Here is a 15,765-nt window from a genome sequence, read left to right as displayed (position 1 = left end):
GGAAGCGTGTGATGGAGAGAGCCACTCTTCTTCTTGATCACTTCTCTATCCATATGGCAGTGTTTTTCTTTCTTCAGGGAATTTCTAAGCACTTGCAGATCATTAAACCACTCGTTGTTTGCTCGAGCTAATTAACCACTTATTGCCTATCTAGGAAGGGCTCATGCATGAAATTAAGTAGAGTACCCTACGGAGTTTAGCCATAGAAGTGCATTTGAGAATGTTCCAATCCTATGCACGAAGCGTAAAAAAGTTTCAGCCTTTGATGAACAACATGTGCTTGGTGCAATCAAAGAGGAGGGGTAAAAGTTCCTATCCATCTAGCGCACGTCCAATTTGGTTTTGTGCACGTTAAGCAACACCAGTCCACATAGAAATGATTCACCGGCCAAAGCAACATGAAGTGTTACTTGAAAGTGGTATGGAGCCGACCCTCAAGTAAATGGTCATGTAATCCTTGCGTGCAAGCATCATACTAGGGAAAAAATTGGTGCTTATGATGCTTGCCATTGACTTCTTTGATAGGCTGGCGGAATGTGATTGAGCAGCACGGTAGATGCGTTTGGTTGCTCCGGAACTTGGATAGAAATTCTAATGCATGCATCTGAAAGAGAGCATCCAACCCAACATGATGCTGCCAAGATGATAAGGATCTTCTGCTAGATTTTCTTTCTTTTTTGGTGGATTTTTCAAAGGTTCGAGATGTCATTGTATGAGTGCACATAATTTAGTGGAGCCAGAGCCAAAGCAGTTTGCTGCTGGGTTGCATGGCCTCTAGTCAGAAAGTCTTCATGTGACTGGCCCCGGCGTTGCTTTTATAGCAGTATTGGCTAATTTTATTTGGCTTCCAACTCCCAGCACATCTAATGGCAGAACTCTTGACCTATGTAGTGGTGGGCTGGCTTATATAATGTTTCTTGAACCACATCTTTTGTATTTGGTGGTCTCGTCGCTTCCTCACTACAAACAACTTGTGGTTGGGACCGCTTTTGACCAGCAACCTTCCGACCAGCTTGCCTCGAAGCCAATGGCTGACTCATGCTTCGTTCAATCCCAAAGAAGCACACCTAAATAGAAGTGCATCACTATTACTAGTGGGCATGTGTGCTGAATATATCAGTTGATAAAGAGAAGGTGACATTGGGATTGGAGACAAGTGGTGGTATCTGCTGGCTCCATCTCTAATATAGTTTTTATTATGGAACTAAGATTTGCTTGACACTCAAAATCATGCCCTCTCCTCTCTCTTTTTTTGTTATTTTTGTTTGAATAGTGCATCCCCGATATGGGTATAACATGAGGACAGAAAACATATATACTCTCTGTCACAAGGTTCTTGCTTGATGTCCCCATAAACCAACCAAAGAAGCTCCACTAGGACCAAATTTCACCATGATGTATGTTTCCATCTTTATTGATGGTCTCCTAATTCCCTTTTTACGTCTAAGTTATGTGTGATCAGGGACAAAAAGGTGGGGAAATTGTCATGGAAGATTGTAAAGTTTTAGCAGCACATATTAGCCAGTGATTGACTTAAAGCATTGGCCTGTGAGCTGAAGACATTAGATTCATATCGATAATATTTTGTTACTTTCGTAAATTGGTCTTAAGGATTTACCTTGCAGAGATTAGAGAATGACTGGTAAACTACGGTTGGAAAGGATTCTAGGAGGAGAGGAAGGGGACAAGGGCGTGCTAATGGAAGAAGGCTTACTAATAGCAGTTGTTTGATTCAAGATTGCAATAAACGTCCTCCCTGAGTGGCATGGCCCTATTTTTGGTAACTAGATTTAGCTTCCCGAAAGTAGATCTCATGCTTAAAATGATTAAGCCTACTATCATCCTCTAGGATTATGTCATACCTTATATAGCTGAAATCAGCTTGATAGCACGATAGCAATCTCACATGTCTAAAGATAATCTTGTGATCAATATCTCTAAACCAATATCTGTATCTTAACTCCATTTACCTACTCAAATATCATTGAACCACGTGTAGGAGCCATTTCCAACATGCAAGTCATGAACCCTGTCACCCAGTTAAATATTGTTATAATCCGATTTCTTTTCTTTTCTTTTTTTTTTGTGCTGAAAATAATCCGATTTCTTGATCCCCCTGCTAAATCACCAACATATCTTCTCATCTACTAGCTACAGCATAAACTTGGAAACATGACATGATTTAACAGATAAGTGATCTAGAAGACCCACCATAATATACAACTATACAAGTTGCAGAGTCACAGGTTTGTCAAATTCCCCGCAAAAACTCCCGCGGTCTCTTGCTTGGTTTGATGGGGAACCACAACACAATCAGATGCCCTGAAGGTCAACTATGAAGCACTTTGTTCAATTCTCAGACCATCTACCACTGATTGACTATTCAATAAAAGCAGAATTTTCCCTTTGCTCAACGATCTGTCAGGGTTGAGAGCATAAAAAGTTGAAATGAAGACTAGTCTAGATGTTTTCTGGTTATGCTCCTAAATTATTTACTTTAGGCAACATTAGTAACACACCAAAATAGATTCTGCGTGTTATAGCGTCCGCTGGTTTTATCTAATGTTTCTAAGACTGACAGCTCACAAAATGAACTTCTTTATAAAAATTTAGATTATCAATTGCAATATTACAGTAAATAATAAGTAGTGTTTGTGAATTGGGATGGGCAATTACCAGTAATCACTACATGAGCAAATGCCATTCTCAAAATGATGAAACCTATTAGTGTCCCTGAGGATAATCTCGCGCCCGGTGATGCTTGAAATGAACCTGGCAGCATGATGGCAATCTCCACACATCCGGAGGTTCATCGTGATCCTGATTGGTATTTCTGGACCAGTATTTATTAATGCAAATGCGATCGCGAGCTTTTCACTGTGCATAGACAGATGGCCCTCCTTGTCTTCCTCCTCCACATCATGAAGGGCTGCTTCAGTCTCAGCAACATAGCCTAACTCCTTCATCCTCCCCATCAAGACATCCAGTTTTGCATATATGTCCTTAGACTGAGGATGCGACCTATCTCCCACATGAAAGGTATGAACCCTATCCCTGAGTTCCACATTGCTGCAACCTGGTATCTTCTTGATCCCTTTGCTGACCATGATGCTCCTCACTGACATCACATCCTCCCATTTACCAGCTCTTGCATAAATATTGGATAAAAGAACATAATACCCAGCTTGATCTGGAACCAACCTCAGCAAATTATCTGCTGCCACCAACCCAATAGACATATTAGAGTGAACTCGACAAGCACCCAACAAAGCTCCCCACACTCTCTCGTTTGGCTCGATGGACATCTGTCTGATGAAATCATAAGCTTCTTCAATGCAGCCGGCACGGCCAAGGAGGTCCACCATGCAAGCGAAGTGCTCAATTCTTGGAACCATCTGATACTGATCTGTCATACACTTAAAGTAATACCTCCCTTCATCCAAAAGGCCTGCATGGCTGCAGGCTGCAAGAACCGAAACAAAGGCTATGTGGTCGGGTTTTAGTCCAGATTCCTGCATCTGTTCGAAAAGGCTGATGGCTTCTCGGCCATTTCCATGTATTCCATATGCTGCAATGATCGAAGTCCAGGACACAACGTCCCTACCTTTCATACCATCAAAAACCTCTCTCGAAGTCTTCAAGCATCCACAGTTAGCATACATGTCCATCAGTGCATTCTCGAGCACCAGATTTGGGCACATTCTCTTCCTTTTGATGAATTCATGAATTCGGACTCCCACTGCCAGAGCTGACGTCTCCCCACAAGAAGGAAGAACACTGGCAAATGTCACCGCATCGGGTTCTACTCCTTCCTTCTCCATCAGCAAGAAGAGATTCATTGCTTCCGCTGCCATGGAGTTGTTCGCATAGATTGCGATCATGGCATTCCAAGAAACCAATCCTTTCCTAGGCATTTCATCGAACATCTTACGCACGAACACAACATTGGTCCGCTCAGTGTTCAACATAGCGGGAAGGATGCTTGCCATGGTGCCAGCGTCAGGCTTTGGCCTCCCGACCGCCACCATCTCCTTACAGGCCTCAATAGCCCGTTCAAACTGGCCGTTCTGCGCGTACCCGGCAATCATCGCATTCCAAGATACAACGTCTCTGTGAGACATTTCACCGAACAATCGGAACGCGTCATCGGAGCAGCCACACTTGGAGTACAAGCTGATAAGCGTGTTCCCCACGAAGAGGTTGGCGTCGAGGCCGAGCTTGGCGACGGCGCCGTGTATCTGGAGGCCGCCTTGTAGGTTCTCGGAGTCCGAGCAGGCCTTGAGGGCGCAGGGGAAGGTATAATGGTCGGCCTTCACGCGGTAGAGGCGAGCCATCTGGGAGAATAGGAGGAGGGCTTCACGGTGGAGGCCGTGGGTAACGTAGCTCCGGATCATGACGTTGAAGAAGATGGTGGTCTTGGCGGAGGCGCCATCGAAGACGCGGCGGGCGCGTGCGGGGTCGCCACAGGCGGCGTAGGCGCGCATAAGCTTGATCTGGACGGAGGGGTGGGAGGCGAGGCTGCGGTCGAGGAGACGGGAGTGGAGATCGCGGAGGGACGGGAGGGAGCGCGGGGACTGGCATTCGTCGAGCAAGTGGACCAAGGCAGCGGCGTCGTCGGTGAGTTCTGGCCGGAAGTTTGAGGAGGATCCGAGGAGGGAGTCTGGGAAGGAGATGGGGAATGGGTGCCGGGCCTTGATGATGCGGAGAGGAGGGGTCAGTGGGATGAGGGTGGTTCTCATCAACTACAGCAGGCTATGCGACTTCCATCCTCCCACCGTCCGGGCATTTGGTTTAGAGCAGGGAATCCGCAATCCGGTAATCACATTAGTTATTTTTATATCACCAAAATTATCTCCACATAACAAATCCCGTATGAAAGTGTTATACTTTGATATATATGATTGCTTTTGCATTTGAAATTATATTTATTCATCTTGAATCATCTTAAAGGTGTTTTAGGCAACTCTCTCTCTCTCTCTTTCAGACAACATGTTTTGTCATCATAATCTAACTATTTCGAAGCAAAAGTGGCACCCACCATACTATTAATATCTTTAGATCCAATTATCGTGGCTGAGTCACCCTGAAGCACAAGATTGGCCGGCAGAACAATACCAGCCGAAACCGTCCTCAGCTCTACAGCCCCATCCCCCCCCCAACCCCCCCCTCTTGATTGGAAACCGCCACGAGACCCTACAATCCTCCCCATTGCCCATCTCCTACAACTAAGCACCAAACCCTACACCGTATCTCATTCAAATCCACCCAATCACACCCATCCTCTCAACAAATCGCTGTCCTCTCCCAATTCCAAGGACTTCGATCGCCATCCCCTCCCCAGTTCAAAAAACCCTAGATCGATCACTCCGAGACCTTGCACTCTTTCGATCAGTCCGGTTCTCTTGATTTCTTGATCCTCGTGTCCGTTCCTTTGGCTTTCACTGGACTCTTTTCATCGGCCTTTCCGGTTCGCTGTCTATGAATTGATATAATCAAACCATCACTTACCAAAGAGATGGATTCAGGGTCCAGAAATGAGGATGTTGTTGGTTACAACACCAGCACTGCCAAGAAGGCCCGGCTGCAGTCAATGCTCTCCGCTCTCCTTGACGATCCCATATTGTCTGATGTTCCAAAGAAGCCGATCTTGGCAGATGTCGACACCTTGATCAATTTGGAGTTAGGCAGCGCGATGAAAATATCCGTTGTTAGGATGGATGATACCTCCTTCGGTATGCTGTCTTAAATTCAGAAACCATCCGACATTATGAATCTCAAATTTTAAGTTTATCTTCACCTACGCTTCATAGTGCCTTCTGATCGTTAGCATTGTTCTTTTATTCATAAATTATTTCTAGAGTAGTCCTTGATTTGTGACTGACTGATGGAAACGGATTTAGTAATTAAAGCAAGCTTCTGGATGTTAGAATATGATGTATACATCTAATTAGTATTTTGGATGTTGATTATTCGTATTTGTTAGACTATTTCTTTTTTCCAACAGTGTGCAATATTTTGATGGGCATGTGATGTCTTGAACAGTATTTTTTTTTCAGGCTCTCAATAATCATGCCCATTTCATGGTTCAGTGTTATCCACGGTTGTGGATTATCTACTCCCTGCATGATGTGGCGGTTATTCTCAGACACATTCTATTATACGTTGACCAATTATCTGGTCATTTAGCGAACTAGTTTTCAAAGTCTGATTAGTACAGTATTGTTAACTAATCCTCAATTTAACTCATAGAACTATTAATTTGGCGTGTCATCTTATGTTCGGTTTTCTGTCATAACATTTTAACAAATAACAAACCATTTTGAACATAATTAACTGACTGAGATGTGTTGTATGTAATTCATCTTTTCTTTCTTTTGAAGATGTGGCAGTACTGAATTCTGCTACGGTGAAGGACTTGAAATGGGCAATCAGGAAGAAAATAAATGAGATAGAGCAAGCAGAGATGGGACACCGCCACATCTCATGGTATGTATTGGTTTGTAATCTGTCGTTACGTATCTACATAGTCAGCAGTTCCTGTATAATATTTCACTCAAGTTGTGCAAATATTTGCATTTGCATGCAAGAGTGATCTGAATTCACCTGTTCATAATGTACTTTATTTTTCCGAAAACTTTTCTGGCTGTTATATATTGCTTATTCAATAGAGAAAGAGTAGATTGCAAAACCCCCGTTGAGACCGGGGGTAAATTACACTTACACTCAATAGTTTAAAAAAACTCACGCTTGATTTTCATTTTTCTCCAACACTTTACCTATAACTTAATAGAACATTAGTCAAACTATTAATCTTTAATGGGACCCAAAGACCATATCAAAAAAATTTCAAAAATGACCAAAATAACCTTAAGTGGCATAACAACCAATCAAGGATATAAGAAAACATGTGCATCTTCCTCCCCACCCAAGAGCAATTTCGATTTTTCACATGAGGTAAACTGTTTCACTAACACCGTTAAGTAGATTTTACAAACTATTGGGTGTAAATATAATAAATGTGAACTTCAGAGAGGGTTTTTGTAATTTACTCATAGACAAAATATCATAGATATTAAAAAAAGATTTGATTCTTTGTTATTCATACATGATGTTTACAAGTAACGAAGCATTGCCATGTACTATTTGTCGGTAGCCATTTTAATAAGTCCTCAAAACCATATTGCTACCTTAGTCTTGTCCCTCATAACACCAACATTTCATCAAATCCTTCTTTCCAGTTGTTATGTACAAATTCTTTGCTCATTTCAGTTAGTTATTAATCACTTTTCGTTTCTTGGTTTGATTGACCCTTTAGAAAACATGTCTATACATGATATACTTCGTCTTTCTATTATTAGTCAATAGAAGGTTATTCATGTGTATATCCTTCCATCAAAATCTTGCTCCCTTTGATATATTTATTTGTAACTACTATTCAAACAATTTTTATTTGGAGGACTAGATGATCCATATCCTAGTGTTGAGGTATCACGGATGTTGTCCATCGATTGAGAATAACATCTCCTTTTCAAGATTGACTGAAGTCCAAAAAAAAACTCGATTGTAGTCTCAATATTGGCACTTAATATATTTATAATATGGTGGTATCTTGATTTACATCTATGACCACTTCAAATTCTTTAAACAAGTCCTACAGACAAAAATGAAGGAATCTATGAACTGCTGACTTGAAGACGAGCAGCTTCACCATTAAAAAAATAAGGGGAATAACTTTTGATGTCAGCATCCAACATTTGTTAAGGGACATTTGGATGGCCCACTAATGTGTGATCTCCTGCCTGAGTGGGAAGGTGTGAAGAGAAGAGGTTTATGGTATCGTGGAAGTTCACAATCTCGTATTACAGTAGTACCAGAAGTCACCTATTTAGGTGGAATCCTGAAAAGCTCAGTTTTGGGAGAGCAAGATCCTTCACCAATTTCTCCCATTTGTCTCTTGTTTTGCATTCCCTACTTGGCAACTCCCGCCTAGTCTAGGACAACGAGTAACCAGGCAACCAAGCAAACTGTAAGCCAAGTGAGAAGTGACAAGGAAAAATAATCATGCAGGCACACAGATGGTTGGACAGGATTTTTCAATTTGATACCTTCATTCCTATCCATCCTAACCTTGCTTTGCCGTCTCAATATAGTTTGTTATATTACTCTCGTTTTTTATTCCCTGTTTTAGACTAACAAAAACCATGGGTCAGTTCGTCACCTTGAACCTTATCTTTTTCATCAATTGTCTGATTATTTTTTTATAATCAGCATGGCTGAGATTCCCAATATACATTCTGGAGAGTTTTTGCAAATATAATAACAGAGAGGAAAAATAAATACTTAAAAAGTAAACAAGAGAAAAATGATGCAGTGATTATTAAAATACTATTATGGAATGTTTGAAATGAAAAACAACTTTTAATTGTGGTGGGGTGGAACCAAAGTTCATCTTTCAATCAAGCCAAAATATAATCAAAGTTCATTTTATATAATATAGCTTATAGATAGCCTTTTCTTTAAAAAAAAATCTCCACCTTGATCATTTTCATAATAGAATAGAGACACCTTGAACCTTAATTCTAGTTCTTTGTTTTTGCTTGAGATTGTTGTAGATTATGGACTACCCTTGAACCTTAACAGTCAACAGTAACCTACACAAGTTACCCCAAATATGTGTTTGGCTTTGTGGATCATGGTATGGTCCAATCAAGTTTGGAAAAAATTATGATTGTCTTTCAACTTGGAGTCAGTTCTTTACAAATCAGTGTCATATTCCTTCCCAAGGTAATTTTGGAGAAGGGAGGAGCCTTCCATAAAAATTAAAAATCTTGTTGATTCAAGAAAGACCAATCTTAAAAAAAAAAGTTAAAACTTGTGCAATTGGGGCATATCTCCATGGTTTCTCTCGATGAATATAGAAGAAACCAGGATGTGCTTCTGTGTATCGAATTCATTTTTGAGGCACAAATTATATGCAAAGAGCCATGAATACAGTTCTTATTATGGATTAGTTTCTTCAAATACTTGATGTTGAGTTGTTAATTATTTTCATGCTTATGGTTGTGAGATTGAAGAACAAAAGGATATTTCTGTGGGATGGGAGAAGTTCTACTTTCCAAGAATAAGATAACTCACCTAGTCTAGCAAAAATAGTTCGCATTTGTGAAGATTAGAGGAGGCTGAGGCTTGGATTTTGATTGTTTTAGACACGAACTATACTTATTCCAGGAATTTGCTATATAAGTTACAGAATCATGATTAGTATATCAAAAGCAATATACAACCAAGACAATGCTAGTCCGTAATAGTTGTTTGCAAAAGGTATTCTTAAAATCAATATTGTTTAGATAACATATAACTGAGAAGTCAAGAAAATACACTAACAATTTATTTGTATGATGGATGTCTTTCAACTGAAGACATACCTACTACCTAGGTAGCCATTGTTTAGAAGGTGGAAAAAAGGCAAAAATTCTGTTAATATGGAGGGAGGTATGAACATTTCTATTTATTTAAGCTAAGAAAAACTTTTAAAGAACTACAAACAAATTGCAATTGATTTGAAAAGGTTGATTTAAGACATTTGAAATGGGATCACATTGAATCATTTTCTTTATAAGTCTCTGTATGTCTTATTGGCTAACATGAGAAGGGAATAATAAGTCATATGTTAAAGTCTTTTGGGAAAAGGATTCTCTTCTAGACTCCATGATTCTCGAAGTTGGTGCTTAAAAATGATATTTTCACCTATGATCTACTAAAGGGAAATTTGGTATTTTGATGATTATACTACGTGCTTGTAGTGTTTCCTTGAAAGAACCACTAAGCTCCTCTTGTTCAAAAGCCGTAGATGAGAGATAGTAAGTTATATGGTAACCTTTGCTAATACTGAAGTTTGTTCAAGTGAATCATATTAAATATGGTTCTAAAGAATGTAATTTATTGTTAGCATTGCCCAGCAATTTATATATCGCGGTGACATAAAAAGTGACTGCCCGCATAAATGTAGGCCCTTAGTCATGCTGCTTATGGTCCAGTTACCTAGATTGCACAAAATGCATAAGTACTCAAGCAACTTCCTAAGTAAGCTCGAGTTTTTTGTAGGTTTGTTGGGTTTATCAGGTATGGACTATCTTTTAGGATAGGTCCAGTATTAAGCTAGTCTAGCCCTGCAGTCTCCTTGATGCTTAATGATCTTACCTCAATTACAACTTAAAAGCTACATTTTGCGCTATTTGTGTGTCATTCATTTCCAATTTGTATTGATTATTTCATTTGGTAGAGTTGCATCTTGCCTCACACTTTTTATCATGTTTTTTTGACGAGTTACCAAAATTTTTGAAGTTACTAAGAAATTGTCATTATATACTATATAGTTCATCAAATAAACAGAAAAAAATTATTTCTTTAATTTATCCTATTAACCACTCATGTTTTACAATTGCCTTTTAGACACTAAATAAATGAACTAAAAAGTGCCAGAATAATTTTTCCCATGCCCAAATAAGATCGCTTAAAGAGACTCTAGAAGGGGATGTTAATATTTAAGACTGTGATGTTATAGAACTGAACTTTCTCTTGATCCAAATGGTGGCTCTTTGCTCCTAGTTTTAGTAATTATTTGGTCTCTTCTTTTTCTAGTCTTGGCATGGCCATTGTAATTAAGACCAAGCTTGTTTCCTCTAAGGCTGGTGGTCTTAGTGTTGAAGCTGAATAATTTAGGACTTGAAGGTCAGGCCATATCTCTTCTTCTTGTGCAGTCACCTGTTGTTTTGCTATGAGTAAAAGTATAGAATTGGTATTTCTCAATCTTCCCTAACTTCTAATGTAAAAGCACATCACTAAATGTCATGAACCCTTACGAGCATAAACAATCAGAAATTTATGTTATTTCTTGAAACTATCTTTTGTAGTCTGTTCATCTTGCCCTTGTGTTACTTGTTAAACATGTCCAGGCCCACAACTCGAAGATTGCTGGTAAGATTTCCAAACCATTCTTGTTCATATTAGTCCTTATCTTACTTTGGAGTATTAGTTTCTCTTTTTCTATCCCGATTTTGGGTCTGAACTTGGGCTATGTACTTTACAGGAGGCATATCTGGGCTAACTTTTGTTTGGTTCACCAGAATGAGAGGCTCATTGATGACAATTCTCCACTTCGTGACTATGGAATACATAACAATTCAAAGGTGACTATCATTTACATGCATCGAAATGCTTCTTTCTTTCTCCTAACATACGACTTGTTTATAATGCCTATATATTCACTGTTTGGTATGACAAGTTGTTTAGCTAGCCAGCAGCAAATAAATTAACAGCAAATTCTTCAGTTATATATATTTCATGTTTCCAAACAAGATCATTTTTACTTTTTGATATTGCCCTTCTTTGTTAATTTGTCTTTTTCTGTTTTTTTTCCCTCTGATTGTTATTTTCAATGTGCTATGTTAATTGATGTGTTGGGTCTGCAATCCTAATGGTTGGATATGGCGCTAGCCAAATCCTAGCCATCAGATTTCAATTGATCCAAACTGCATGAATTGTTCCAATTTTTGAACATGGAATGCTATACTGAACCACTCGCTGCTTGAAATCATGTGATTGCTTGAAATCCGAGAGGGAGCAATCATTTCTTTGATTGTCTTGGAAATCATGTGATTTCTTGATCCGGTTTTCAGAGATCCTGGATGTGCCTTTTCTTAAGATGTGCATGCCATGCCCACATTTGTGCTGTAAAAACAGTTGGGGCGTTTAAAATAATTTACTTGTAGAGATGACTGCTGCTGATCTGTTGTTGGTGCTAAAAGACCAATTTGAGCTTGGGATCTAGCTCTGTACGACCCGAGTAAAACTTGACCCTATTGGCCTTAAGTATATTCAGATTCAAACTGAAGAAAAAAAAATGTTTGGACAAATATTTCAACTACTCCATGAAGAAAGGATTCTGCAGTCTGTGCCACTCTTGCAGCATGTCTAAATGGAGATAGGAGCAAAATTCCATATTTTCTGTCCTTGGACCTAGATATACCGTTATATGTGTCCTGTGCAAAATGGAAAGCATCAGAAGCAATTCATTAGTTTTTACATCACATCTGGAAAGAGGTTTTGCTTCTAATTCATTTGAGATCTACAACTTGTATAACCAGATAATAGACCCAGGACTTCTCACGTTCTCTGTTTTTTTCCCCCCGCCGGGGGGGTAGTGATGCAACTTGCAAATATTTATGAATTGCTGCTCACTAAAAGTCCTTGTTTTTCAAAAAGGGTCAATGGTTGAATAACTTATTACTAGGTCAAGCATCTAAACTTATATTGGATGAAAATTCTCCAAGTTTGGTGGTATAGGTCCCAAACCAGGTTGAAACATTAAGAGAACTATCCAGGTCATGTGTGGATTGTGTACTCCAAATGTTCGCCATTTCTAATAAGGTAGTGACTCCTTATGAAAAACAAAAAAAAACAACAAAGGCACGGAATTTCTTCATTAAAAAAAAACTAAGGCAAGGAATTTTTGTATATGGGCATTTACTTCAATTGTGCCTCTACAAAGAGAGGATTCTGCCATTTCTGTGAGTGCCTCTCTTGTGTACCCTGTGCCTCATTGGAGATAGGATCAAAATTCTGTTGGTCCTTCCCTGGCTGTTGATGTGTCAATAAAAAACCCCCACTCACAAATGGAGGTAGCAGAAGCAATTTGCAATCTCTTTCACAAGAATTTGACAAGGTGTACTGCTTTTGCTTCATTTGATATGTACAGATTGTAATGGGCCAGTAACCGCTATTGGACAATTTTGTTTTTTTGAACAGAGAGCACTCCATTAAATTTTGAACTCACATCTATTAAATAGTTATCCACAAAGTTGACCTCCAGGACTCCCAAAAGAGGAGGATTATGACTTGGCTTAAGCAAAGGAGAAACATGTTCTATCTATCTGGCTTCTCTCCAATTTTTTTTCCAAGCAAAACTGAAAAACCTGCATTTTTGCGCACATCATTGAACCAAACAATTATGTTACTATGCATGCCGACTATAACAATAAGGTTAAGTATAGATTCTGTTCTTCAAGTTTCCCACTGCCAAATTTCTGAAATAGTCTTATGACTTTTTGATATTACAGATGTAGCTTTGGTAATGTGGAAGAATAATGGATGGGTCACAAAGTACAGAAAAAAACATCCAGATTTTTTTTGGAAAATATCTTATCATTTGATTATGGAATTCTTAGAGGCAGTCATGCTATTGAACTTGCATAGACTACCTTGGTTCCATAAGTGCGGACATGAAATTCTCTCATCTGAGCACTCCCGTATCATGGCTTCATTTTAGGCTGTTAAAGGATGATCAGTTTACCATTTAAAAAATTCCCATTATCCATAAGTTTTCTCTCTCTTCTTTGGATGCAGGTCCTTTTTTCCCCATGCATCATGTCTAGAGAATCTCGGAAACATTCTAAGAGAAGAAAACATCGCTTTTTCAGATGTTCATGACTTATGTATTGAGCTGCAAGCATCTCTCTCTCCTGAGGGTGGTTCTCATGTTTATAAAGCTTTTTGATGGATGTCTATATAACTCCTGCATTCCTTTGTGCACCCACAAGTACATTTATATCTTTGTTATCATTCTTTCTTTTCCTGGTATGGATCTGTTTTTCTGTAACAATCCAGTATTTAAGTTTTTAAGTATCCAATATCAAACCGAGTATATAGCCAATGCGAGATTAAACAAACACTCGCAGGAGTCCTCACATGTTCCCGCTGCCAGAAATTAATAGGATTATAATCATTTCATGATTTTTGTTGCTTGAGCAGGATTTTCATTTTCTGCTCTTTTTTTTTGTGTTGGAAAACGGCAATTCATATAGCTCTAATGTGAGTACATTCTGCCAAGTCAGAAGAAAGTAAAGAGTATAATGGGGGCGGGAGCTCTACTGTGGGCGTCCACAAGAACTCCTTGGAATGTTGTGCAATATAGGAGACGACCTAGTCTGCAGCCATGTTCGCCTTATGAAAAGCATTACTACTTGGTACTCGCCCAGCTCTACCACGAGCCTGCGTGTCTCACGAATAAGGGGATGACCATCACCATACTTGTTCGCACCCCGTATTCACTCGATCACCATCGATGAGTCTTCCTCGATGTACACCTGCTCGGCATCGAGCATCCGCCTCACATATGATGTATCCTTCCAAGCTGCTCGAAGCTCTGCCCCAACTATGTTAAGATTTGGAGTGTGACGATCTCCAGCTGTGATTTTCATTTTCTGCTTGCACTCAGATTCATTGACTAATAGAAAAATGATAACGTTTGGAACCTTGTTTATGGGCCATGACCTGATGCCGTCAGGGGCTTATGTCAAAATGTACCATTTGCTACCAAGAGCTTTCACATGCTCATGTTGTTGAATTATTTTATTTAGATGTTAAAGTGGCACAATTGAACTGAAAAAGGCTTTGCCCGATTGCTGAATCATGAGAAACCTTGCTTGAGTAGTTCGCAAGATATTCTTGACAAGATTTTCAACACTTCTAGTTTGGTAATATGATTAATATGCTGTATAGAGTTTAATGCAGCCTCGAAATTTTTTGGCACAAGTGGGGCTACTCTACAGCGCTGACAGGAATGAGTTGGGTTAGCCTTTGCATCGATTGCATTTTAGTGTTAGTGTTGCAACATTTCCTAACCTGGAACTATTGCCCTCTGCATGGAGGCTACTATTCCTTGGTTGGGGTTTAAACCTCGTGCTTTTGGGCATTTTAGATATCGCCAATAACAGTGTCGTTCTTATCTTTTTATGTGAGATGTTTTTACTATTCTTGGGCTGCCTAACGTAGCTTCTGTTTTCTGCTTGCTACTAGCGATCCAGCGGAGGACCTCTCTTTTGGGCAGTTTTCTTCCATATAGAGATCTGTATAATATGTCCTGAAATCTTCGATCACTTGATCCTAGTTTATTAAGGTTTTTAATCTCTACTGAAATATGTGCCTTTTGGGCTAAAATTTTCAACATTTACTTGACTAAAACTAACGGTCATCTACTGGGGTGTTCTATTCCTCGATAAGTGAATATTTAGCAAATCCGTTAGTAGCAGCATTCATTAATCTTCAGGTTAGCTTATACTTAACCCTTTTAAGTACCTAACTTTGCAACGTTGAATAGTTTACTCGGATTAAATTATTTATTTTGATCTTGGAATAAATTAGTTAAATTGGTTGTTTTATCTGATATTTGGTGGGTAGAAGTAGAACAAATTAGTTAAAAAGATTGATTCCATGTAAGCCTCTTCCAACCGGCAATTAGATGCAGAATGATATGATTATTATAGATGGGAATCTCGAGAACATGATTGAAAATTTTCCACCGATACTTTTGTATAATTTCAAAATTTTGTTAATTTGCCGGATATATTATGCGTTCCTTGTATAAATACATCCACAAGAGACGGGGCCAAGGAGGAGCAACAAAAGCTGAATCCCACAGTTATCTCAGTGAGATTAGCTATATAAGTTGCCACTTAAACAGATGCATGGTTTGCTTTTGTAAAGATATGTGCCACCTCAAAAGAGTCTACGATAGCCATCATCCATTTGACCACCACTCAATCATCATTCTAAAATCCCCGTCTAGCATAATGTGGGATGTCGCCATGAACTTCATAGCAAAGATCATCCCTTCTCATACTCCATGTAGTTAGCCATTGGAATAGTTATATATCTGAGGGCTCGTTTGGTTCGCGGAAAAAGAAGGAGGCAAAGTATGGTCAACGG

The 15,765-nt window shown here is 39.3% G+C and overlaps 2 protein-coding genes across 6 annotated transcripts; one reads left to right on the top strand and one right to left on the bottom strand.

The window, feature by feature from the left end:
- Positions 1-2,582: 2,582 nt before the first annotated feature.
- Positions 2,583-4,988, bottom strand: LOC103714630 (putative pentatricopeptide repeat-containing protein At3g49142). Its single transcript, XM_008801951.4, has one exon. The coding sequence runs from the start codon at positions 4,737-4,739 to the stop codon at positions 2,673-2,675; it is 2,067 nt and encodes a 688-aa protein (XP_008800173.2). The 5' UTR covers positions 4,740-4,988; the 3' UTR covers positions 2,583-2,672.
- Positions 4,989-5,098: 110 nt separating this feature from the next.
- LOC103714628 (U11/U12 small nuclear ribonucleoprotein 25 kDa protein) lies at positions 5,099-14,447 on the top strand. 5 transcript variants are annotated; one of them, XM_039126340.1, is made up of 4 exons: positions 5,119-5,732; positions 6,390-6,486; positions 11,090-11,189; positions 13,893-14,447. In XM_039126340.1, the coding sequence occupies exons 1-4, from the start codon at positions 5,516-5,518 to the stop codon at positions 14,124-14,126; spliced, it is 648 nt and encodes a 215-aa protein (XP_038982268.1). In that variant the 5' UTR covers positions 5,119-5,515; the 3' UTR covers positions 14,127-14,447. The 5 variants fall into 5 exon arrangements, with proteins under 5 accessions (XP_038982270.1, XP_038982268.1, XP_038982267.1 ...); XM_039126339.1 differs by having other exon boundaries at positions 5,149-5,732; positions 6,381-6,486; XM_008801950.3 differs by lacking the exon at positions 13,893-14,447 and adding an exon at positions 13,405-13,791 and having other exon boundaries at positions 5,167-5,732; positions 6,381-6,486.
- The last annotated feature ends 1,318 nt before the right edge of the window (positions 14,448-15,765 follow it).

Source organism: Phoenix dactylifera, chromosome 5 (genome assembly GCF_009389715.1).
Source record: "Phoenix dactylifera cultivar Barhee BC4 chromosome 5, palm_55x_up_171113_PBpolish2nd_filt_p, whole genome shotgun sequence".
NCBI lineage: Eukaryota > Viridiplantae > Streptophyta > Magnoliopsida > Arecales > Arecaceae > Phoenix > Phoenix dactylifera.
This window is presented reverse-complemented; position numbering and strand designations above follow the sequence as displayed.

Excerpts from the sequence above, each read along its gene's own strand:
- LOC103714630 (XM_008801951.4), bottom strand. The coding sequence starts at position 4,739 with ATGAGAACCACCCTCATCCCACTGACCCCTCCTCTCCGCATCATCAAG.
- LOC103714628 (XM_039126339.1), top strand. The coding sequence starts at position 5,516 with ATGGATTCAGGGTCCAGAAATGAGGATGTTGTTGGTTACAACACCAGC. Across the intron at positions 6,487-11,089 it reads GGACACCGCCACATCTCATG|GAGGCATATCTGGGCTAACT; the intron begins GTATGTATTGGT and ends TGTACTTTACAG. Across the intron at positions 11,190-13,892 it reads GAATACATAACAATTCAAAG|AAGAAAGTAAAGAGTATAAT; the intron begins GTGACTATCATT and ends CTGCCAAGTCAG.